Raw genomic sequence first — 25,519 nt, 5'->3', positions numbered from 1 at the left:
CATTTGCAGCCCTTCGGGTCCCCCAATCTGGCCCACAGGGAGACCCCAGTCTCCAATGAGCCTCTCCCCATTGGAGACTGTTGGAGCCCGCGCAGGCCCGCATCTGCCAGTCATGACTGCCAGATGCGAGCTGCGGGCCAAGTTAGAGCAAGGCCATTTACAGTCTCCATGTATTTTGTGCTTTTCCCTGGGCATTATTTTATTCTCCCCATTGCCTCTGAACAACTTATGTCTCCATGTGCTTCTGGCTTGGTCTACATGTTTTCACTGTGCAAGAGGTGTGTGGAAAACAGTTCATAGTTATGTGGTTCTACATGCCTGTATTAGAGTTCTCATGTGTATTATAAATAAACTCAGTAAAACTCATTCATTCATATGTGTCTCTAATGCATTCATTTATTTAAATTTACTTAAATTTGAAATGCAAATTAATTCTTTTTTTCTTTGGCCCTGCCACAGTGTCAGAAAGATGATGTGGCCCTCCTGCCAAAATGTTGCCCACCCCTGCTTTAGACAATCAGCACTCTCAACTCATGACAAATTTAAAATGTCATATGGTGTGTGTTTTAGTTTTCAAATTGGTAAAAATCAATGATTATTAGGATAATTGGCAGGATCACTGCAGAATGCATAACCACACATCAGAAATTCTTGTGTTCCTTTATTGCAGGAATAAAGGAATGCAAGAATTTCTGACACAGAAATGCCAATCACTACATGGGGGATCTGTTCCACAAAGATGAGCACTACGTGGAACAGTGCTGTGGAATACATTGTAAATTGTATAAGCAGCAAACAGGAGCTGAGTGGTCGAAAATACACGGTTCCCATTGGCTAGAACAGCTGTCAATCACAAAGGGACAAAAAGCTCAGTAACAAATTGTTGCTAAAGGGTGCAGTGTTATGGGAGATATTAACTGTGCTTGGTTGGTTATGAACTCTGGATTGATATCACCAATTGATATAATAATGATTCTTATTATCAGCAATCTTAAAGTTCTTAAAAATACAACAATAATAAAACAAAGTGGTATTACTGATATTAACACTAAAGCTAATGAGTAATTTCTAGTTTTCTGTATAATTAAGAGATAATTAGTTCTCAAATACTTTTTCTAGTAAGGAATCTGTTCCTTCCATTCAATTATGCTACATTATATTAATAAATTCTTGGAGCAGTTGTGTTGATTTTTTGCAGCAAAAAGATGCAATGTTCTGTGGTACCTTAAAAAGTGGCTACATTGCTTAAAGAATTTATGTGCTGCATTTTTGCTATGCACTTTGAGTGATATATAGCATAAAAGCCATACACAGTCCTATGTGGCACATAGAAGAATAGCAAATTTATTGTGCCATAAACTCTTGTGGGCTCTAGTTCACAAAAGCTTATGCCACAATAAATATGTTAGCCCTTAAGGTGCTACATAGGATTGTAGTTTTTATTAATATACAGCTACTGCATTGGAATTTACATCATAACTTTTATTGTGGCATGAATACTTAATCAGATACATTAAGTGGACAGAAGCAATTATTGAATACACACTGAAGTACAAAAAATGAAACTGAAGCATACACACACACATACATGGCTATGTGACAAGGACAAAATGGCAAAACTGCCACTGATATCATGGAGCCTGCGCAAAGTTCTGTGCATTTTACTTATCCGGAATGCATATTACTTATAAGATTATTCAGTTCTGCTGGTATGCCAAGTCTAGCTTTATCCAAAGCAACAAAAGTGGCCATGAAATGCTGACACCTATTGATTAAAACTGAGATGACAATTTAAGGTTTATATTTATGGCAAGAATTCATCCATATCTATTACCACTCTGACCCCAATGCATATTAGATATGCATTGTGTGATATTAGAGCATTGGGAGAACTGTTGCAACACACAGGTTGCGAACCCCTGTTCTAGAGACTAAATCCAGCATTTATTCTGAAGGCATTTATTTCAATTAAATAAAACTTTTGTGTATATTTAGTATCTCATCTGAAACTGAAGGACTGCCTCCTCCCATATGAGATGGTCCACCCCGAGGTCATCGTGGGACACTTCTCTGTGTGCCACAATTAACTGAGTTTAGTTGGTAACAGTTAAGGCAGTGGTTTCCAAACTCTTTTGCTTGGCAGCTCTCCTTCACCTACTGGGCAATTGGCTGCAGATCCCCAATAGGGCTATAATCTTGTACACTGTATAGGGAGGGGGCTTTTCATGAGGATTCCATGGCTCCTCTGGCTGGTTTCCGTGGCTCCCCAGGGAACCAAGGCTCACAGTTTGGAAACCATTGAGGAAGAAGAAGGGCTTCTCTATAGTGATGTCACAGCTCCTCCCTGTTGCTTTAACCCATTTCTTCCCAACCTGCATGTGTACACATTTGGTCCCTGTTGCGTATATGCAATGTTGGGCAGAAATGGCTCAAGAACATAACCCTCCCCTGCTGACCTTCTGGCAAAGGTCCAAGATGTTTGTGTTTTGTTTTAGTTTTGTTCCGCTAGTGCTAATGCTGCTCTTACGGTTACTTTTTGTTATTCTTTTTCATATTTTATTAAGTTTTATTGTATTTTAATATTTATATTATTGCAAGCTGCCTTGGGCCCATTTATTACAAAATGGAGCAGCCAACTATACATGTTTCAAAATAAACAGATACAGAGAACTCGATAGGTTCCAGATAGGCTGAGTGTGGTGCTTGAGTTATTTGTCAGGTTGTATTTTAAAGACATGGAAATACTTCTGCAAATGAATCCCATTTTTGTAATGGCACGAAAATATCTTATTTGCATAAGGAATACATGTAATTGCAAAAGTAGGAAGTGACTTCCTGATCTAGCCATTGATGAATTTCATACTTATGTCTAATCTGGAAACATAGTTTATGTTTCCTGTTCCTGTGCTAGTGCCGGTGGAACACCTGTACTCTGCCGCTCAGCATTGTGGCAAAGAGGTAGGTGGGGGCATGGGAGGAGGCGGGAAGAGGCATTCCGTGGCTGGGGATGCGGGGCGAGGGTGGGGAGGAGGCATGCCAGGGAGAGGGGGTGGGGGCGGGAGGGAGACATGACCAGTGGAGCGGAGCTCCACTGGATCCTGAGCTCCATGTTGGGCTGCATGGCCCAACACAGAGGCTCTTGATTCTAAACCAGCCCAAGGGCTGCCACAGAATTGGGTAGCCCATTGTATAGCCTACCTGGTAAAGAAATATTTTCTTGGGTAGCCCATTGGGTAGCCTATCTGGTAAAGAATATTTTCTTCTGTCTGTCCTAACTCTCCCAACACAGAACCAGGGGACATCTACGAAAGTTGAGTGTTGGGAGAGTTAGGACAGCCAGAAGAAAATATTTCTTTAACCAGTGTGTAATTAGTTTGTGGAACTCCTTACCACAGGAAGTAGTGATGGTATCTTGCCTGGATGCCTTTAAGAGGGGATTGGACAAATTTCTGGAGGAAAAGTTCTTTACAGGTTACAAGTCATGGTAGGTATGTGCAAGGTAGAAGTAGGCTGCCTCTGAATGCCAGATGCAGGAGAGGGCACCAGGACACAGGTTGTGTCTGTTGTCTTGTGTGCTCCCTCTGGCATTTGGTGGGCCACTGTGAGATACAGGAAGTTGGACTAGACGGGCCCTTGGCCTGATCCAAGAAGAGTGGAGTTCTTCTTACGTTCTTATTGTGGACCTACTTCCCTTACCTGGGGGAAGGGGACAAAAGTCCCCTTGGGCTGCTAAACAACACCTATATGCTGTTAAAATACTGATTTTACATACTTCACTCCCTGTTTTATCAAATTGGTTTCTGCCTTTTAGCAGCAATTGCATTCAGTAACGATTTTACAGGGTTTGGTCCTAATAACTAACTGAATGGTTTCTACGCTAACCCTGTAACCCGCAGCAGGGTCACAGTAGTTACTGTAATAAATAACTGTGAATGGCATGTGCTATACTCTTATAAGGCTCTTGAAAGTTAAAGCAAAAAAATCCCCATCACATCATGTTATGAATCATGTTATGAATTTGTGCAAGAAATTATTTGTTAGAGCATTTATAGTACAAAGTGAAACAGGAAAAAATTGTTTGGCCATCCACTGAAGTAACTGGAGAGATTTCTTACCTGCACAAATATTTTGGAGGGTTTGGAAGGTCTTTGACCATGTAGCACTCTCCTCCATTTACACAGTAGCCTTTCTTATTCACATCACATTTTGTGAGATGACTTGTCCCAGTAGTAGATGTAGATGTGGCTTGAAGAAACAAAAGGACGACAAATGTCAGTATGGTTGTACAAAGTACAGCATGCAGCACTTGTATTTGTGAAATGGAGCAGTAATAAATATTTGGTTTGTTGGTTACAAAAAAAGAAAGAAACCATCACCACCATAGCCACAACATTTTGGAATGTGTTTGATGAGCTAATCTCATGTACATGTGTATCTTATGTTCACATACACCATATGCACTGCAGTTGTGCCAGGCCTGGTTTGTGCCACAATGGAGGGTGCTGCAAAGGCATTCGAGCCAATAAAAGCCGGTCCCTAGACATGAGGACAACATGACAAGTCACAATAGTGACCGTTCTGTATGTTTTAAATATGGACCTGCCCCAATCCTAGCAATGTGATCCTAAATGTTAACAACAAGCAGGGCATACAAGCTTTTTTAAATTCAAAAATAATTTTTTAATGTTGTTTAAAATTTTTAATTGCAAGATTAACTCCAGAGATGGGCTAGAGTCACATGATGTGAAATGGTATAGGACAGGGTAAAAACTTCAACTTGAAAGTGTTCAGTGGACCTCTGCACATTACAAATTTTCTGTCGACACAGTACAATCCTACCTATGTTTATTGAGAAGCATTTCCTCAGGGTTCAGTGGGATATACTCTCAGGTGAGTTGTGCAATGGATTGCACCTACACTCTCTATCGAGGCTTCAGGAACCTCCCAGGTATGTTACAATGTCCCTAGTTCAGGGGTCTCCAAACTTTTTGGCCAGAGGGCCACATCAAATGTCTGGCATGGTTTTGAGGGCCAAAAAAAAAAAATATATATATATAAATATAAAATTTATATAAATAAATTAGAGATGGAATTTTAGATGTGTGAATAAATGAATGAATGGGCTCATTCATTCAACCTCTCTGGCCCTTAGAACACCCTCCAGATGCAACCAGAACATAATTCCAGTCAAGTTCGGCAAAGTGGGCCAGGGGCTTTCAGGGGACAAGAGGCTGGCTGCGGGCCACATCTGGCCCCTGGGCCGGGGTTTGGAGACCCCTGAAAAGTCAATCTTGAAGATGAGAGGACACTCGGGAATAGAGTAAGGAGTTGCTGATAGAGCAAAAAGTCGCAAAGGGAGCCTCCCCAATTCCATGAGATCACAAGTTCCTTTAATGAAAGGGCATTTTTAGCCACTGATCAACTATTTGGTTATTAGTTTATATAATACTGTCAGAGAATCATCACCACTTTTATAGCTTCTCTCCAAAATGTTTCTGCACACATGATCTTACCAGTGGTGCCCTTCATGCTCTTTATTTGTCTCCCAGCCACTGAAAGTTGCTTACCCATGAACAGCTTCCATGCAGCTGGGAAAATGTTTGAATGATCTCTACTATTTATGTGCTAATTCCACAGGAAAGAATCAGGTGATTGGATCAATTAAACTCCCTCCCAGTTGCACTTGACCTATTTATGGATATGTGGCTCCCATCCAGACAGGAGGACGTTTAAAGGACACCAACCGCATACAGAGAAATAAGAGGTAGTGTGAGAGCCAATACTCAAGATAGCCCACTTCCTTTCAGTTTCATTTCTAATTGCCCCTGCCCCCAAATTCTCATCTCCCACTTGCTTTCTGTCTTCTTGGCTCTGCAAGGAAATCTTATTATTCCTGTTCACTGGGTTACAGCTTCCCAGGATGTAATTTTCTGACTAGCACTACTCTTCATATCCTGCTGAACTATGCAGCACGAGCATAAAGACTTCCAAGCATGTATCTAGGCCCTTAAGAGACACAGGTTTGGGAGGTCTTGCCTGTCTTCTAAAGCACTTGACATCTCAGTGTCAACATATGGAAGAGATACAGTTATGGCATTCTTCTTTGGAAAATAATGTGGCTTGTTATGATCATCTTTTTAAAAAAAACACCTTAGGCATTGTCTTAATATTCCTCAAACTGTGTTAAGAAGTGTGAGCATGGCAAAATATTTATTGCATATGAACTTGGGGGATTTGTATACTATTCTAGAATCACATGTGGATCCCATCTTCTACCCCTTCCACTTTAACCCTCTAAAATGCTTCCTCCTGAAAGCAGACAATTACTCTGGAGACACCCTGCAATTCAGTAAGTGAATGCATTAATTTGAGAAGAAAAGCAATATTGTCTGCCTGAGCTCCTGCACACAAAGCTTATTACTGCCACAAAGGCTAATGGAATGTTTTAAATTGAATTACAAGGATAGCTGTAGAAGAATCAAGCCTAAAGCTATCTATAATTGCTGTGGCCATCTTGCTTTGCGCTTGTTCTCCTAGCAGCTGTGAGATCAAAACGGATCACCCTGACATTTCAATGTGCTTTTAGCTAATACACTGGGCAACTCTAGACTGCAGAAAAGCTGGTTTAGTAGTCATCTTATTAGGGAATCTTTGGCACTGCAGTTCTATGATGTGGGCTAGGGAGGGATCTATACCAGATAGTTCTCAGGACTCTCACCAAACTATCATTTCCAGCAATCATAATTAGTGTCAAATTAAACTTCAATCTGTAGTGTAGCTCTGCACTAGGTGGTTCCTAATTAATACATCTCATGCTAGGGTTCTTTCTGTGTTACCCAAAAATTAGCACAGAACCACTGATGCCCTAAATTTCCCCTCTTTAAAATAGGATAGAAGAAGACAAATACATTCTGTGCAGGAAATCACCTTATTGCACTTATGTAACGTCAACAACATGCTAACTGCTGACATAAGAGAAAGTCCTTCTGGTCCTGTCACTGACCAGACTACCAAAGGTCCTACAAAGTTACACCTCCTCCCTCTCAGATAAACATCATAGGCAATCTAAAATATATTATTATTTACAATAAAAGCAACAACAATTACACAGAAACCATGGCTGGCTATGTGATCTGAGAGTTGTACACCCAACGTCCTCTGCAAAGTAACTTTGGGCACAATCCTAACCAGGTCTACTCAGAAGTAAGTCCTTTTGTGTTCAAAAGTCCAGGAAAGTGAGATTAGGACTACAGCCTAAGGGCATATCTTGCAAATAATGCAAATTTTAACCTGCACCTCAGCAATATTGCTGTTCCAGTATTTCTGACAGGTTAGTTGAACTAAGTCTGACAGAAGCCAAGTTGTAAACTTTCTGGCAGACCCACATTAGCTATGCACAGCCAAGAACCTGCTGCGAGTAGAAACCCAGTTTTCTTAAAGGAGTAGCAAAATCAGGATATTTGGGGCTCTGGGACAAAGTGCTGCAGTAAGCCCACATGTCGCCCACCTCCTAATCGTACATTGGTCAGTGTCATTGATATTGAGGATTCAAAGATTGGCCTGGCTGATCTCTGACACCACCCCAATGGTAATGGTGATAAGAGGAGGGTCAAATAGTAAAAGAAACCAGCGGCAAGGAGTTCCACAGATTAATTATGTGTTGGGTAAAGAAATATTTCCTTTTGTCTGTTCTGCTCCCACCAGTCAATCTTAGCAGATGTTCTCTGGTTCTGGTGCTGTGTAAGAGGGAAAAGAAATTCCCCCTATCCATCTCATGCATAATTATTCTATTTTGGCAACATTAATTCTTAAGAATGACTGTCATTCTGCAACAGAAAATTGTGCTGTTCAGAATACAGCCTTATAAATTATTGGATCAATTCTCAAAATCATTTTTGATTGCGATTTATCTTAAACTATGAAATTTAACCAACAGGAATCAATATTCAGATAACTGATAATACAAATATATCATCATATCTATGTAACAGGTGTCTTTTAATCATCCTTCTTAAAATCAGTATTTTTTTCATTAATCTAATTTCAACTGCTAAAGTATCAATAAAGCAAAATTGAAGCAAACAGCAATCATAATAAAGAGCAATTCTTTCTGGATTCAAGCTGAGTACTACAACTGGACTTGATTTAAGCCAGATCTTCTCAGGTACTATTGTACCAAACAGGTACAAGAGAAGGCCTATTCTCTTCAAGAGAGAAGGGAATTGGTGCTTAAACCAAAGTTCTAAATGTTTGTAGCTATGCTTTGACTTGTAGAATAAACACAGAAAAGCTAACTAGTTGTCTAAAGAAGTCACAAGTTTTTGCTCTGAACTTCTCCTTTTGTTGTTTGAAAGAGTAACATTTTTAGGTAGCTGGTCAATCCCCCAAAGACAGGTGCTTACCAAAGGAAGTAAAAAAAAGAAAAATTCTAATCTCACAAAGCACATGTATTTATTGCGCAACGTACTTATTTTAACAGAGCCCAAATGATTTTCCATAATAAAACCATATAATAAATAATTTCCATAATAAAGGCCGGGAGGTCTGACTCAGTTGGTAGAGCTGCCGCCTTGTATGTCTGAAGATCTGAGGCTGCCAGTTCAAAACAACCGGAAGTACCCGAGAATTGACCGACACACTGATATACTGATGAGCTGACCCTCGGTGGCAGAGAGGAGTTGCCGTCAAGTGGAGCGTGGGAGGCGAAGGGCCAGAGAGAGGCCAGATCGGGAAGGAATCCAGCTGGAACGAGGAGTTCTATGAAAGACTAGAACTATTCAATTGTAAAAATCCCTATGGGGGTTTAGAACAGCCTGCCTATGTAAACTGCCTTGCATTTCTGAGGAGAAATATGACGACCAAAGAAAGGCGGTATATAAATACCTGTATAAATAAATAAATAAATAAAGCCTGCTTAACAATTCTTCATCAATCATGCTGTGCAAAAATCAGGGTAGATGTTTGCAGCTTACCTGGGACACTGTTGCCTTTTTTGTGCCTGGAGGCATGGAAATGCATACTGCATTCAATTCTTCCTCTTAAAAAAAAAATCCCCACTACACAGCTAGAACTTACAAGTCTCTTCTAGTGTCTACTAGAAAGAGAGAAGTCTTTAAAAGAGTCCATGTGTTCCCTAGGCTACTTTAGATCTATGTAAACTGAACTACAAGAGTTACTTGCACATATTTTAATAGAGTTTCTGCTGATGTCAGGTGTAACTTCAAGCGGATACACAAGGTGACAGGTACGATGTCATTACTCAATGAAGGGAAAATAAAATGCAGGCTCAGAGCTTATGGATCATGAACAAGACTCTTTTGCTGAATTGTAAGCAGACATCCTTGTCTCCTTTTGTGAAAAAAAGATGACTGAAGGAAGAAAGAGCTTACTATAGAGCAGGTTTCTGTGAATAAGTACTGTTGTCATACTGTCACAGACGCAAAGCTGTAACTCACTCCACTGCAAGAGACACAAGCGGGGAAAAATGTTCTTTAAAATCATGATACGGCATCATACTATGTCCTCTTTCCCCTACATTCCCATAGAGCAGCGGTTTTCAAACTCTCAGGGAGTTTGAAATCACTGTAAGTCCTTGTGGGGGCAGGGGAAGGCAGCGGGGGTGGGGGGAAGGCAGCGGTGTGATCCCCAGGATAGTGCTGCTCAGGGGGCTGCAGGGGCTTGGTGCACTTACCAGAGCCTCCTGCAGCCTCCCGGGGGTGCAGGGAGCCCTGCACGAGTGTCTGCAGGGCTCCCTGAAGCTGCAAAAGTGAAGGTGTAGTGATCACGCTCCACTTCCGGTTTAGCTTGTACAGGACTCTTCCCTGCAGACACTTGTACAGGGCTCCCTGCACCCCCAGGAGGCTGCAGAAGGCTCTGATAAGTGCACCCAAGCCCCTGCAGCCCCCTGAGTGGCGCGATCCCGGGGATTGCGCTGCTGCCTCCTCCCTGCCTACTGGCTGCCCCCGCCCCTTAAGGGGCAGAGGCCAGTGCCTATAGGCTGGGGCGTCGCGACGCCCCAGTTTGAAAAGCACTGACACACAGGATGAATCAAATTCTCTTTCTCCCCCACTACAGGATATCTTTTGTAATCACTTTATGTAGAATCCATATAGAGATTCCTCAATACAATATATCCATATATCCTCTCAAAGGTTCTCAAGTGTGACAGGGCATTGCTGCATAGGTATTTTTTGGTACTTACATATTGATTTTTTTTTAATTGCAATACAAGTCTTTCTGCAATATGTATCATAGAGAAGAAAGAGTTTAATGAATATAACTAACCACTGTTTAAGCTGAGAGATCTACAAATGGTGTCGGGGTGAACAGGATGGGGCTTTCAGGTAAACAGTGACCTTATGGGCAGCATCTAAATCAGGAGTCTCCAAACTTTTAAGTAGGACAGCCACACTGTATGTGTTGCACATTTGTGCAGGATGAAAAAATATTAGCTTTATATAGGGCAGAGGTGGGTGACGCATGGCACACCGTCTCTGTCCAATCTGTTGTGGAACACAGTTTTTTGTTGTTTACACATGTGCAAAAATGACTCTATTTCATCTCTACGCTTTGTTTTATCAGCAGGAGTGAGGATAACATTGAATACTTATGATTTGAGGGTCTTAAACATATGGCCCAGGTGGCTAAAAATGAGGGTTAGCCAGGCTGACACCATTCTGGCCATATGGAAAGGAGTGCAGCGGACAGAACTGCACATGTTAACTGTCCAACTGTGTGGTTGAAAAAAAAAAAAATTTTAAGTTGCTGTGAGCTGGATAAAATCTTGTGGTTGGCCGAATGTGGCCTCCAGGCCATAGTTTGATCTGAAAGATGCCCTGATCTGAAAGATGCCCAAACTACAACCACTGGATTCTGCATGCCCAATTAGACTGAAAATCAGCCCCTTATGTTGCATGGTGTGCGCACACACACGCGTAAAAAATTATTGTGGGCTACTGCAAGTCTTTAATTCCTCTGATGCAAGCTATTATACAGACCAGTGTTTCTTAAACTGTGGATTGGGACCTACTCGGTGGGTCACGAACCAATTTCAGGTGGGTCTCCATTTCAGTGTATATTTTATTTTAATATAATAACAACAACAACAACAACAACAACTAGGTATTTATATACCGCCTTCCGGTCATCGGATTACTCCTCTGACTTTATTCAAGGCGCTCTACTTGGGCAGGCGTTTCTGAATCCCTCAAGGGGATTTTTACAATCATAGAGGTTCTCTCTTTCAAAACCAACAACATTTCAGAATGGATCTTCCTGGTTTGGTGTCACTTCTGGCCTCCAGTTCTCCCATGCAGGTTGACAAGCAGCTCCATCTCTCACATGGAGGGCAGCCAAGATGCTTCTTGCTCACACCAAGAGCAGGTGGAATCACTCAGCTGAGCATGTCAGCTGCTTCAAGGTCTCACCATTCTCAGCCGTTCAGGGAGCTGAACTGGCCACCTTCTAATGTTATCTTCGGGCTAACGGAGGCTTTACCCTCTAGACCAGACCTCCTGCCTCCAAATCAAATATATTAGATTTGATGCTATCATGGTACGTGACTGCATTTGGGGAAATGAGTTGTACTTTTAATAGGCTACTATGAATATGCTTTTAAGAATGATAGTCAATGGGGTTTACTCCCAGGTAAATGTGGATAGGATTGCAGCCTTTGGGATATTTGGGGAATTTTTTTTAAATAGATCAGCAAATGCTTGGGAGAGGTAGGAGATTCTTCTTTATTTAAAATTTTCTTATACTTAACTGTAAACTTTTAATTTACTTAATTGATTTGATTGTTGTATGGGGGAGTTTCATTTTCCTGCTTGATGATGTTACTCCCAGCCATGACATCACTTCCTGTGGGTCTCACCAGACTGTCATTCTAAAAAATGGGCCCTGGTGCTAACAAGTTTGAGAACCTCTGATATAGACTAACATACACAAGTCACCTGTCTTCCTATCCTTTGCTGTTTTATTTTCAAGCCTTTTCATATTTATTCGAACTATGAATTAATGTTTGAAGAATGAAATATGTCTTTTTTAATTACATTACTCCAGAAATGAAGGTATTGAGAAATGCATAAAAAAACACATTAACAAGAAATAGCAGTGGTCCTTGTTATGCCACAAATAGTCAAATAACTCATAATGTGGGCCTGTTCAAAAAACGCAACAATGCTTTTTACTCCCAGGGCAAAGAACTTCTGAATTCAAATAAAAAGTCCATAGTTTATGATACTGTTCGCTTATTGTACAGCTCATCCATCTCTTAAGGAAAGCAGGAAACTACTGGGACCAGAAGATAGACATTTCAGGAAAGAGTGAGGGTATATCAACTCTTGTTGAAAGAGTGTAATGTGTCTTGACTCAAAGTCATGACTGATTTTCCTTCAGAGTTCATGCTGAACAAAGAAAGGCAACACAGAAGACAAATGCTTCAGTTTAGTGTGTCAGACGGCCTTCTCAGTAGACTGACAGCCTGATCCAGTTGGCAGCAGGACCAGCCCTGCATAGCATCTAAGCTTGCAATGGAGGCCAGAGAGGGTAATTTATGGTGCAGGCAGCATGACCAGAAACACTTGGGTTGTGTTGACTTTTGAGATGGAGGAGAGATAAGGGAGCTGAGACTGTTTTTAAAGGAAGTTTGACTAATATTTGGAGCTAACTTTACAAACGATATGGAAATGTGCTCACTGCTAAACATGAGAATCAAGAGAGTAGGAAACAGGTGCTTCATTTTACTGCAGAATAGATATGAAGCTCAAAGTGGCTTATAATGGAGTTGTCAGGCACAGAATGCTTCTAGAAACTGGAAAGAGTATAAGGTTTAACATCATCTTAATACAGAAAAAAGCAGCCAGTGTACACCCCTAAACACACATTTAAGGGGGAAAAAAACCCATATGGTCACTGACATAACATGGTCTTCATTAATTTCCTTATGACCATAGCCAATGCTTATTTGGAAGTAAGCCCCATGGACGGCAGAGGAACTTGCTTCAAAATAGACTTGAAATGGATTCCAGTAGTTCCCAAACTGTGGGTCTAGGGCCCACCATTTGGTCACAACCCAATTTTTGCGGGTTTTGAAAGTGTAAAAACAGATTAGACTATGAACATTAAGGGTTAAACAAAGGGCTACTGGGGGGGAGCACTGCTGCCAAAACATAGTCCCAGAGGAATGAGCAGCTGGTAAAAAAAAATGAAACTTTTTTTAGGAGGTATTTTTCAATTAGCATTTCAACTACTACTTCCTCTGAATTCTGATGCTAAAAGGTTTGGGAACCACTGGTTTAGGCTATAAGTGTTCTTTGCCTTTGAACATATACCTGCATGACAAGAAAATACTCCAAGTGCCTGCAGGCTGCAAAGCTGAAATATATCCCAGGTTCGGGAAAATTCAAGTAATCCACTTTATATGCAGGATGAACATGCAACTCTAAACTATACGTGGGGGAAAAATGTATTAAAGATATGATTGTTAAAGCAATCTGAATTTAAAATCAAGTAAGTTACACTATATAACAAAGAAAAAAAAATTCATAGAACTTAAAAATGCACATCTTAATATTAGGTGAGATAAGCAGCTGCATGCAACTGGGCCTGCATTTGAAAAATCTATACTATGACAAAATGTACCCTTCTCAGTTACAGTAACATCCTGATCTTAATCATTTCCACCAGCTTATCTGCTTTCAATACCTGAGTAATGTCATTGTAATGCTGCCAGCCTAAGCCCTGATTTGTGACACTGCACTGGTGCAGGAGTGATTATGTCTCATTCTTAAGTATCTGTGAGCTGGCACCGATTGGTCTGTTAGACATGTTGGCACTCACACAACTACAGTACACAGAACACCCTCAACAGCACTGAGATCTGCTTTATTTTCCCCCCCAAGTACAAAATGAGAACCTCGTTGTATCCAAAAATACAGACAGCTGCATGAGATTTAGACACTTCAGCTTGCAGAGAGCAGGAGATAAAACTCAATTCTTTTCAGCATTTATGAGGATCTGTCACCCTGAGTGGGGTGTGAGGTGTATCCTTAAAAATCCTTTTTGAATAATCGCTTCATTGTGCAACCAATGTGCATTTGTTTATAAGTTTATTCCAGCACCAGTTCTATAATAAATTACTGTATGAAGTATTTCACCCAAATGACGTCAACTAGCTATTCAACAGATAGGATAAGAAAGAAGCAACTGGAAGAATCTGCTAACAAGTCATTGAACATGGGGGAAGAGATCACCAGTCAAGGGCAGAGTCTTTCATGTAATGTACTAAAATGACCATATTTACTATTTGCCAATTTTCTTTGCCATTTGGGTTCTTGTGCATTTCGATTAGACTGGGCAGCAAACAATTGTAATAATTGTAGAAGATACCATTCATGTCATCTAAAAAGAGAAAAAAATAACGGCCTGATAGTTGCATCATAGTTCTTCATGTTATCTTTGCACTTTTCCCTGAAGAGAAGAATTACTGCAGTCTTCTGCAAAGGAAAAATTCAAGCTCTGACATACAGTTCCTTATTTGAGAACCACCCCTTGAGTTGCCCTGCAAGCTACTCATGCTTACAACAACGCATCATATTTTCTACCTGAGTATTTTGCACATAGCAAACTCTGCTCATGTCTTCCATCCAGGAAGATATTCCTCCTCTGAAAAATTCACATTTTTCATTTCAACTACCACGTTCCTCTGAATCTCATCATAGCTACAAAATTACATGATTATGATTCTCCTTTTAGCTGCAGAGGACCATTTCCCTACAACTAGGGTCAATTTACAGATAAACGTCACTGACAGATTGAAGCTATGCATCAAGGAGAATATTTCATACTTTAAAGAGACTCTCTGTTTCCGACTTATTCTCATCCCCAGGCAAGTGCGGCTAACAGCAGTTACCAAGATACCAAGAGCAAGCCCTACGGAGCACATCACAGTGAACATCAGTGCCTAGCCCATCAGAGCATGGCACTGTTAGTATGAAAAAGTCCCATCATCACATTTGAAAAAAAGTGCTGTGATGGAAGCAGACTTGAATAAATGTATGAAGAGAATGGTGCAAAGAAATTGAATTGTTTTTGGATCTATGATCCTGAAGCAGTCTGGGCTTGTTTCAGTTAAAATGCAGGAACAGAATGATGTAGAAATGGTTCCTCATTTAACACCATTAGTCTGCAATAGCCTGGCACTTTAAAAAGTTTTAAAAAGTGAAAATGGGGGTGAATTTCAGGGTTTCCCTAAAGTAGAAGCATCTGAGAATTTTCAAGGGAAACATAACAAGCTTTTATTAAGACAAATAAAATTTCTGAAGAGGCTCCTGCATACACCTGGTTTGCAACCTAGTTTACTATAATTTTTAACTAGATCAGAGTTGGGCAAACTTTCAACTTTGGGGATCCTGGGCCACTAACAATTGTATAGAAGAGGAAATTTCAGCAGGTGCAGCTTGTCCTCTCACAGAGGACAAGCTGCACCTGCTGAAATTTCCTCTCCTACACAATTGTTAAAAGTCCAGGATCCCTAAAGCTGAAAGTTTGCCCACTCCTGAACTAAATGACTGAAAGGCCCTGCCGATAAGCTAATGATAAAAATTCAGATTACAGGGTGTAAGATCTGCTTTTTAAGAAATGGCTCTGAATAAAGGGATGGGGCCAAGGAGCGGCAGGCATTGTGGCAGATTGTATCCAGAATGTTGGACAATAGATGGTAAAAATTGGGTACAGTTGAATTCTGGATCAGGAGCAAGGAAAAGAAACCGACCAAGAAATGTGTCCTGAACAAAGAGTCAAGTGGTGGAACAGATGGCATGCAGGGGGGGGGGGTCTACCCAGACCTGAGCTAGTTAAGTCACTAGTACAGGTCTGCACAGACCTGCGCAATAGGACTGGGTCCAAGAAGGGTATTAGGATTCAGTGGTCACCACTGCTGCTGAACCCAGTCCCTTCCTGGACCCAATCCGCTCATCCTGCCTCCCCCACTACATTACCTCAGTTGGTGGCTTCTTCCAATTGGTTTGGAACTCGGAGCACATGGGAAGGTTGCTTTATGGCAGTCAGTGTCAGTGGAACATGCATGTCACTAATGCCTGTCCCCATTAGGACTGGGTCGTAATTTTGTTCTAAATAATACGTATGGGGGGGGGACTCACTTATTTGTGACTCTTTGCAGTGTGGAAAAATCTAACTATCATTGAGGCAGAAGAGTACACTTGAGGAACTTTGGATTCTAGGCTCTCCCCTCTATCTTCATTATTTTTCAGGAGTGATCCAACTTCATGGAGGGAAAGAATCCACAGATAACATTATCTCAGACTAAATGGCACTTTTCAGTTACTAGTTAATATTTAAAGAATGTATTTAAAGGGCTGTCAAAAATGAGATTTATAATGAACTGTCCTTAATTTTAGCTTTGCTAATGGTGCTGCAGTAATAAACGTGGAGCTATTCATTTCTCTGCCTTTTTTGTTGAGTTATGCACAGAAAACAAAATAAGCAGAAATTCAGTTAAATTATCTACTTAAATATGGATTGGTATAAATCAGTCATTGGCTATCCTGAGAAAATTTTTTTCATATGGGTATAAAACTAAATAAATAAATGGAAACATTACAACTCAATAAAAAGAGTATAATTTCTTTGGGTATTTCATAGGAGACAATATAGCGGCAAGATGGAAATTAAAATTACATTACACAGAATTACACAGAATTACATTAAAAACACCAGAATATGCTGAAGGAATCCCACTAGTCCCATGTATCTTCTCTTTTCAAATACACTATTTAGCTAGAGGATTACACTTCTGTGTTAAGACTGGTTCTCTAAGATTTGTTGTCACAAACAGCTTCAAGCTAATTTTCTTACAGAATTTATTTTTTCTAAAGAAGCTAATTTTCCAAGGAAATATTTTACTTTACTCAGCATTTAACAAATGCTATATATAGTCTAGACAGGCATTTCTGTAATACTGTACTCCTTTTATCCTTCACCACTGTTTCTGTGGAGCGAGGAGAACTATGTGTTTCATTCATTTTTTTAAGGTTTTGGTGAAAGTTTCCCTTTGGCTACTGTTGAGAAAAACACTTTTGGTTAAATCAACAAATGCAGATAGCAATAAGGAGCTTTGTGGCTTATTTTTACACTGGTAGCAGCACAATGTACTTTGATACATTACATATGTATCAAATTTCAAATTGGGTAATTAGTGTTGTCTTATTGTTTCCTAAAATATGGTTTGGCCATTCTTACTGTTTATATCCTAAGTTTAATTAGTCATCATAAGTAATTAGCCGTGACTGAGACCCACTTATTCAACAGGACTAAACCCAGTCAAGTCCAACTTTCCAATGCTGACTTAACCATGCAGCCCCGATGTAAGGGAACAAATGTTCCCTTACTTTAAGGAGATCTCCAAGACTCCCTTCCTCCTACTGCAGAATGTCCTATCAGAATGGCTACATCAGTGCTGGAAAACTGGATTAAACAACAGAACCAGCACAGAGAAAAAAAAAAATATTTACATACTGATTTAGAAAGGGATCTCTAGGAGCATCTTCGATCCTTGAAAGCCAAGTGTAGTAGTTGAGTTTGTAAACCCCACTAGAAACCATATAAAGAGGAGGATATCCTCAGATCATCTGGGAGTTGATCTGCTTGGTGCCACAAGAAAAAAGGCCCTAAACTTTGTCTCCATCCCCTTGGTTTCAGATGGCAGGGCCATATTAAGCAGTGCCCTGGTGATTTTAGGAGACGTGAAGGGTTATGTGGGAGAAGATGTTTTGATCCCATGCTGTATAGTAGTGGTCTTCAACCTTTTTCGTGCAATGACCCCAATATATAACTAAATAATGAGACTGGGGCATTCCTTTGTTGACCCCTCACCCCCACCCAGGACCCTATTTGCCCACCCCATCCCATCACTGCCCACTCCCCACCCACATAATGCCCTTCCAGCACTGTTCACTGTAAACAAATACTGTATACTTATTAGAGAGAACAAAAAAGTCACCATGAAGTCTGGCACTAATTAAATCTATTTTAGCACCATTGCTAAGACTGAGCAGGACTGGGACACAATCTCCTGGTACCAGAACGGCTACACTAAATGCCTTCCCCTTTACCTGGTGGTGCTCTTGTTCAGTAGTCTTCAACCTTACACATACAAGGATAGTACATCACAGGATACCAACTGCCCTACAGTTGTCTAGAACTGTCCGGGAGTTTGAAAACTGTGTAAGTCCTTGCAGGCGTGGGGTGGGGGGTAGCAGGGGCAGGGGGAAGGCAGTGGCGCGATCCCCAGGGTCACACTGCTCTGGGGCTGCAGCTTACCTCCTGCAGCCTCCTAGGGGTGCGGGGAGCCCTGTGAGACTGTCTGCAGGGCTCCCTGAAGCTGCAAAAGTGAAAGTGTAGCGATTGCGCTCCACTTCCGGTTTAGCAGAGGCAAGTGCGATCATTCCACTTTCATTTCTAAAGCATCGGGAGCCCTACAGACGGTCATGCAGAGCTCCTTGCACCCCCTGGGAGGCTGCTGGAGGCTCTGGTAAGTGCACCCAAACCCCTACAGCCCCCTGAGCAGCGCAATCCTTGGGACCATTACTCTGCCTCCTCCCTGCCTCCGGGCTGCCCCCGCCCCTTAAGGAAGCAGAGGCCAGGGCACACAGGCTGGGGCATCGTGACACCCCAGTTTTGAAAAGCCCTGCTCTAGAATATTGTACCTTTTATTTAGGTATGAATCTTGGTATTAGTATGCATGCCTATTCCCATGCTTTTGAATTTAATATCATGGTTCCTATCAGTTATTTATAATTTGCTTTGTCCTAAATTTTTAGAAAAAATGACTTAACAGAAGTTTTCATCAGACAGAGCAGGATATGAAAGGACCGAATGTGCATATTTTAAGTGGGGGCAGAGATAGGAAAATCTGAGGGGTATGTACTATACCAGGGGTGCTCACACTTTTTTGGCTCGAGAGCTACTTTGAAACCCAGCAAGGCCCGGAGATCTACCAGAGTTTTTTTTACAATGTTCGCGCCATCATAACATATAACATTTATGTGTACAATGTATGTTGGTGTACCTTGAGCCCCACTGAGTATAACAGGACTTACTCCTGAGTAGACATGCCTAGGATTAGGCTGTGAGGCTGCAATCCTAGCCACACTTACCTGGGAGTAAGCCCCAATGAGTACAATGGGCCTTACTCCTGGCGTTTCCTCCCAGAGGCACCTGAAGGGGGGGGTCGGCACTCCGCGATCTACTCATTTTGCCTCGCAATCTACCGGTAGATCGCGATCCACCTCTTGAGCACCCCTGTACTATACAGACCTTTCTGGCAACTGGAGATGCAGAGAAAGAGCACCTCCCCAGCGAACACTGCTAAGCTTCTGCATTCCTAGAGAGCAACAGCGAGGTTGGTATGCAAGCTCAGTGCGGACAAAATCACCCATCATTTATTACTTTCTCAGCTTGGTTGCAGGAGATCTGCAGAATCTGTTTGAACTTAAAGAATGAAATAGGTGCATTAATTTGGAACAGGATGTTTCACATTATGCTAATTATGTCAAAAACTTAATTAGCATAATATTGGCCAGATCAGTCAAATTTCATAGTTATTTTTGCAGAGTGACAGCTGAGATAAGGCAGTCCTGTGTATTTCAAATATATGCATGTTTTTTTATAAAACACTTGCACATAATGGAAAATGGAGGCAACTGATGTTTTCTTTGATCACAGGACAGAAACAGGTTGATGGGTGAGCTTTTAAGCTCACTGTCACGTTGCCTCCGGTATATTTTATGTGCTATACAAACAGCAACAACTTCCTATTTCCACTGCATACGGTTTCAGGCAACCTCCTTGTCAACGCTTCTTGAATATGACCTGGCAACTAAATTTCCGCCACATTGCAAAAATACCTATGGAACTTTGCCAAATTATATTTCTAGTGAGATAATATTTTCCGGAATTTCAGTGGGTAATTTAACGAAGAACAAATGACACCCAAAGCCCGGATAAGATTCCTCCACTAACTGTGCATGAGGATAGCTTTGGCTTCAACCCAAGCACTGAAATCATTTCACATATAGTAATTGTTAGTTTTTGACATTTTTCATGTTTCATACTAGTAGCCATTTGATTTCTAAAGATCTACTAGGCAAGATAAAGCTAGTTAAAATTAAACAAAAACCATCAAAGCAGTTTGCACAGCAAAATTAATCAATACAGTTATTCCCAGAAACCCTGTGGATGCAAGATAAACAAATCAGGGCATGCCAGACCTCCAAATGTGACTGGAGTACAGCTATGTTTGCATCCAAAGGGTGTTTCTGAGGCATGGGGAGGTTGTGTGCAGACTCCCTGGGCCTCAGAATGTCTTCTAAGGCCTCCAGAAGGCCTCAGAAATGCACTTCCAGTTTTTTTGGGAAAGGTCTTGTGAGGCCACGGAGACCCTTTAAGGCCTCTGGAATGCCTTAGAACGTCTCTTCCAGTTTTTCTGAAAAACTTTCTGGAGGTCTCAGAACACCCTCCAGACACAAATGGAGCAGAACTGTGGCCACATTTCGAGAATACAGGTCGGGCCTCAATGTGCGTCAAGGAACCTGCATTGAGTCACATTCACAAATGCACAATACGCTGATGACAAGGTCTAACCTGCACATTGTTTCCCTGTCCCCAAAAGGCTCATAATCTAAAAACAGATGCGGAAGAAACACCACCAGCAGCTACTGGAGAAGATGCTGTACTGGGATGAAAAGGGACAGTTGCTTTTCCCCTGCTAAATATTAAAGGGTACTACTTTAAAGGGTGCCTCCTTATCCAGGTAGCAGGGCTTATGTGTCATGAAAGGCTTTTTATACCTAAACTAGTACAATAGTATCTCTATATTCACTCAGTGATTAATTTTATTTCTTCAGGAAAAAAGTTTTTCAAGGTCAACAAAAGTATGACTGAATTTGACTAAGTAAGAGATAAAATTGCAAACAGAGCCTTTCTTCAGGCTATTCTATTACAACCCTGTAGAGCTGACTTCAGGTCTTTTCCCATCTTCCCTGGGAACCATAGATCTAGATCAATCATGTGCATCTTAATCTCAGATGAGAAGCGTATGACATCCCAGTGACTGTCAGTCCCAGAGCTGACATGTCTCTGTGGTTTTGCCAAGAACTTTGCTGTGCCTTCCTCATGCCCAGACTAAAAAAATTTAGAATAGAAATGTCCACCACTATCACTAACAAGTCAACCAACAAAGCTCTAGAGATACTTTACATGAATAGCAATGGTGTAAATTAGCCCATCACCCATGAAGATACCAGGGGTGGAATAATAAAATAGACTGTTCAGTTGTATTCTACAAAATATCTTCAGAGAGGGACACCAAAATGGTTTATAGTGCAATGAAGGATATATAGAGAGAACACAAACTATTTAATTCTTCACACTGACACCGAAATTGTAAGAATATGGGGTGGCATATCTGCCTATAATACAAAAATAGAAAGCAAGTTCTTCCTAACAGTAACAATACCTTTTGTAAGTACTGTTCTTTTTTACCAATACACCAGATCTTACAATTGCAGTGTAAAACCATTTAATCATGGTTGCTTCAAGACATGAAATATTCAGATCACAGAAAAAATAATGACCTAAATCAGTGCATGGCAGCTATGATTAAATTGTTTACTGATGGCAGAGTCATCATAACAAAACTTGAGTAAGAATGCATAATGTGAAATGTATTTGCCTAATAATATCCAGCAAGTTCCTGGATCTTCTGGGTTATTTTTCTATTTTATTCCTGTTGCTAAATCATTTGGGAAAGTGACACAGAAGAGGCATCTGCTTATTTTGCTGATACTGATGCAGAGGAAAATGATGATTAAATATGGAACGGCTAAAAGAAATAAACATATTTTTCACCAATTTTTTTTGAAAGCAAATTCAATAATACGTGACTAACATACTGATAGAAAACTGTATCTTTAAGAACACAGTTTATATTTTAAACTTTGCATCTTTTTTGTTTTGTTTTTTTAAACAGAGGGGCAGCCAAGGCAGGATTGAAATATCAGGAAATCAATAAAGAGTAATTAAGTAAAGTGCTCAGTGACCTTGGGAAGAGGCTCTGAAGGCAAACGAGGATGTGTAATAAATAAGGAAATATAAGATAATGTAATATAATCTCATCTCAGATTTCATGAGATGGAATGAAAATATGTCACTTGGTACTTTTCACTTTAAAATACATTTTACCAAAGTAATTAAAATAAGAAGCAAAAAATAATACTACTTAAAAATTATATTTTTCTAGTAAGAATATTTTTCAAATGTATTTCCTTTATCAGTACGTAACTGCTGTATAATAACATTTCCTATTATTTGCTTTTCAATTAGAAGGGACACGATAAATTATATTACTCTAATCACTTACATTTAATGAACAATATCTTATAACCAATCCTAGAAGTGATTTACTGTCATTCTCATTTGAAAAATGGAGAACTGAGACCAGGGAGTTGGATCTGTGCCTGTACTAAAATTGAGAAAGAAATGCCAGTCTAACAATCCAGGAGCACTGAAACCTCTTTATTCTCATAAGGAGAAGGTTAAATGACCAGAAATACTTATTTGGAATATCCTTATTTCTTTTAACCTGCTGACAGCAGCGAAAGTACTTTTGTTAGTACTGAGGGAATAGGCTAGAAGAAAGGGGCGGGGTGGAAATTTTCCTCATTGAGATATAATTTGAGATTCCAGTCTGCCTCGAATTTCCCTTATCCCATATAGCATGGTGCATACAACTCTAGTACAGTGTGCAATCTTTTTTTTAAAACTAGAAGCCATAGTATCCTTTCAATCATGTTGGCAACCTTCAGTCTCGAAAGACTATGGTTAATTCCACACTAGTTACTGTATTTTTCGCTCCATAAGACGCACTTTTTTCCCCCAAAAAAGTTGGGAGAAATGTGTGTGCGTCTTATGGAGCGAATACTGAAAACAAAACACACACACACACACACACACACAAAACAACTCCGCCCCTGGCCCCGCCCGCTCACTCTGCTCGGCTTCCCCAGGCAGTCAGAGGCTGAGCTGGCCGGGGGGGGGTCCTGCCTTCCCTCAGCGCCCGCGCGGACTGTGACAGTGCCGGATGGAGCGCGAGGGCGATGAGCAGGGCTCCAAGGCGCCGCAGCCCGTGTCTACTCAGAAGTAAGTCTCAGAGTCACTGGGGCTCACTCCCAGGAAAGCGTGGGGGGGGGGTGGCAGTCTCGCTGCCCAATCCTGTGTGTGCCTACTCTGAAGTAAGTCCCATTAGAGTCAGGGGGGCTTACTCCCAGGAAAGCCTCTCTCCCCCCAAGCCTGGAGCATCACAGCCTCTCTTTCCCCCCACCCCAAGCCTGGAGCATCACATCCTCTCTCCCCCCAAGCCTGGATCATCACAGCTTCTCTCTTCTGCCCCCCAAACCTAGAGCATCACAGCCTCTCCCCCCCCAAAGCCTGGAGCATCACAGCCTCTCTCTCTCCCCCCACCCCAAGCCTGGAGCATCACAACTTCTCTGCAACACAAACACTTTCCCCCCTCTCTCTCACACACAGATGCTCTGCCCCCCCCCACACTCACACAGCAGGGGAGGGGCGCTTTCACTCACCTCATCCAGCATCTGAATGTAAGCCCCCCCCCCCCATCACAAAGAAAAAACTGTCTCCTTGGTCAGAATGCCAGTGTTTGCTTATTGCACAAGCCCCAGGTAAGGCTCAGTTCTCACCATAAATCCAGAGGTTTGTTGTGTCTTGAGAATTCAAGTTGTGGTTGGACTTTCCACTTGTTCATTTGTATTGTATTGTATGGGAACTGGCGAGGAGGTAGGTGTGGTGTCAGCAGTGGCCCCTTTAAGGGTAAGGCCTGGGCATCCAGCAGAGCGTGCTGCACAGCTGCAGCCACTGGAAGGCAATAGGGCCCTCAGGGATATAAGGAGTACCTGAGGCAGAAAGGGTTTGTGGGTTTTGAAGGAGTGCAGGTTGGAGGTAGGAGACGAGACGAGACGAGACGAGACGAGACGAGACGAGACGAGACGAGACGAGACGAGACGAGACTTTATTGAATTTGGAATCTGACTGTGGATTGTGATTGGACTTGGATACCCTGATGGATTTGACTGACCTACCTAGAACCTGACCTTGGACTGCAATTTGGCTTATTGGCTCTGGACTCTGATTTGGCAACTCTGATTGATGGGACTGATTTACTTGGCATCTGTGGACTAGAACTGGACTCACTTTTGCTTGATGCACTGGTGAGTTGCACAAGGGGGACTGATCAGCCTTAAGTGGGCACAAGGCCCAGTGGATTGGAATTTGGCAGAACATCATTGTAGCAGAAAGATAATGTGATCCCCTATTTGTGTGCACCTGCTTTTGTGAGCTTTATAAATTCTGAGTTCTTGGGGTTTCCAGAAAACTAGAGTACTCAAACCTTTAAGTCTCTCCATTTGTTAATGACAGTGATAATGGTTCTTAATGCCACTGTTGACTGCTGTTCACTTTACATGGTTCAAATGTTGTTCTGTTATAGTTTATTAAATATTTTATTACACTATTTGGTTCAGAATATTTTTTTTTCCTGTTTTCCTCCTCTAAAAACTAGGTGCGTCTTATGGTCAGGTGCGTCTTATGGAGTGAAAAATACAGTAGTTATGTGCTGTGTGGAAAAGTGCCTTCTTTGGGCTATCCAAATCTACTGCCAATTGGTTTAATTAAGTGAACCCAAATTCTAGTATTGTAGGAAAAATTCTACCTACCCTTTCTCCATGGGTTACAGGTTTTCCCCTTAAACTAAGATACATCACAAGGAACTGAGAGCAATTCCACTGATTTTAGTAGAACTGTTCTTGATTTATACCCTTGTATAAACAATAGCTTGCACATTTCACAAATGAGCCAGAACAAGAGTCTGCATTACCAATGATCACTCACACACATTGTTCCCTGCCAAAATTAACACATTAGACAAAATAGGAAGATTGAAGTGAAAAGCTTCATCCACATTCAAATTATACTTACAATTCCAATCTTGCACACCATTATGCAAAGGTCCTACATAGTTCAAACTGGGCTTACTCACAAGAAAGTGCATATAGGATTACAGCAGCAGTTCCCAAACTCTCCCAGAGGGTTTGGGCCACTGTAGATAGTGGAGGGCTCTTGCAATTGTGCTGGCACCAGCGGGAAATGTTCTATTTTTAAACTTTAAACACTTACTGGGGATTGCTCCTACTTCCTGGAGGGTAGCACTTCCTGGGGGGAGGCAGCTCCAAAGTGCCCCAAAATGCAATTGGGAGCTATTTTTCGTTTTTGAACAAAAACTGGAAGTAGCTCCCGATTGCATTTTGGGGCCCTTAAGAAGCACAGGCAGGCTTCCTGAGGGGTCAGCACCCTCTGGGAAGTGGTAGCAACCCTCAGTAAGTGCGTAAAGTTTAAAAATAGAAACTTCTCCCCTGGCGCCGGTGTGATC

At 41.4% G+C, this 25,519-nt stretch overlaps 1 protein-coding gene across 2 annotated transcripts in view; it reads right to left on the bottom strand.

Annotated features, from left to right (window-relative positions):
• The window catches only part of NRG1 (neuregulin 1), a 124,469-nt gene that overhangs the window by 30,351 nt on the left and 68,599 nt on the right, over window positions 1-25,519 (bottom strand). For both annotated transcript variants that reach the window (XM_066613670.1, XM_066613671.1), the window contains exon 2: window positions 4,116-4,245. In XM_066613670.1, coding sequence (XP_066469767.1) covers window positions 4,116-4,245 — 130 coding nt within the window. The remainder of the gene's footprint in view (window positions 1-4,115; window positions 4,246-25,519) is intronic.

This window comes from Tiliqua scincoides, chromosome 2 (genome assembly GCF_035046505.1).
Source record: "Tiliqua scincoides isolate rTilSci1 chromosome 2, rTilSci1.hap2, whole genome shotgun sequence".
Taxonomy (NCBI): Eukaryota; Metazoa; Chordata; class Lepidosauria; order Squamata; family Scincidae; genus Tiliqua; species Tiliqua scincoides.
Note: the sequence above shows the minus strand (reverse complement) of the source record. Positions and strands in the feature narration are given on the sequence as shown.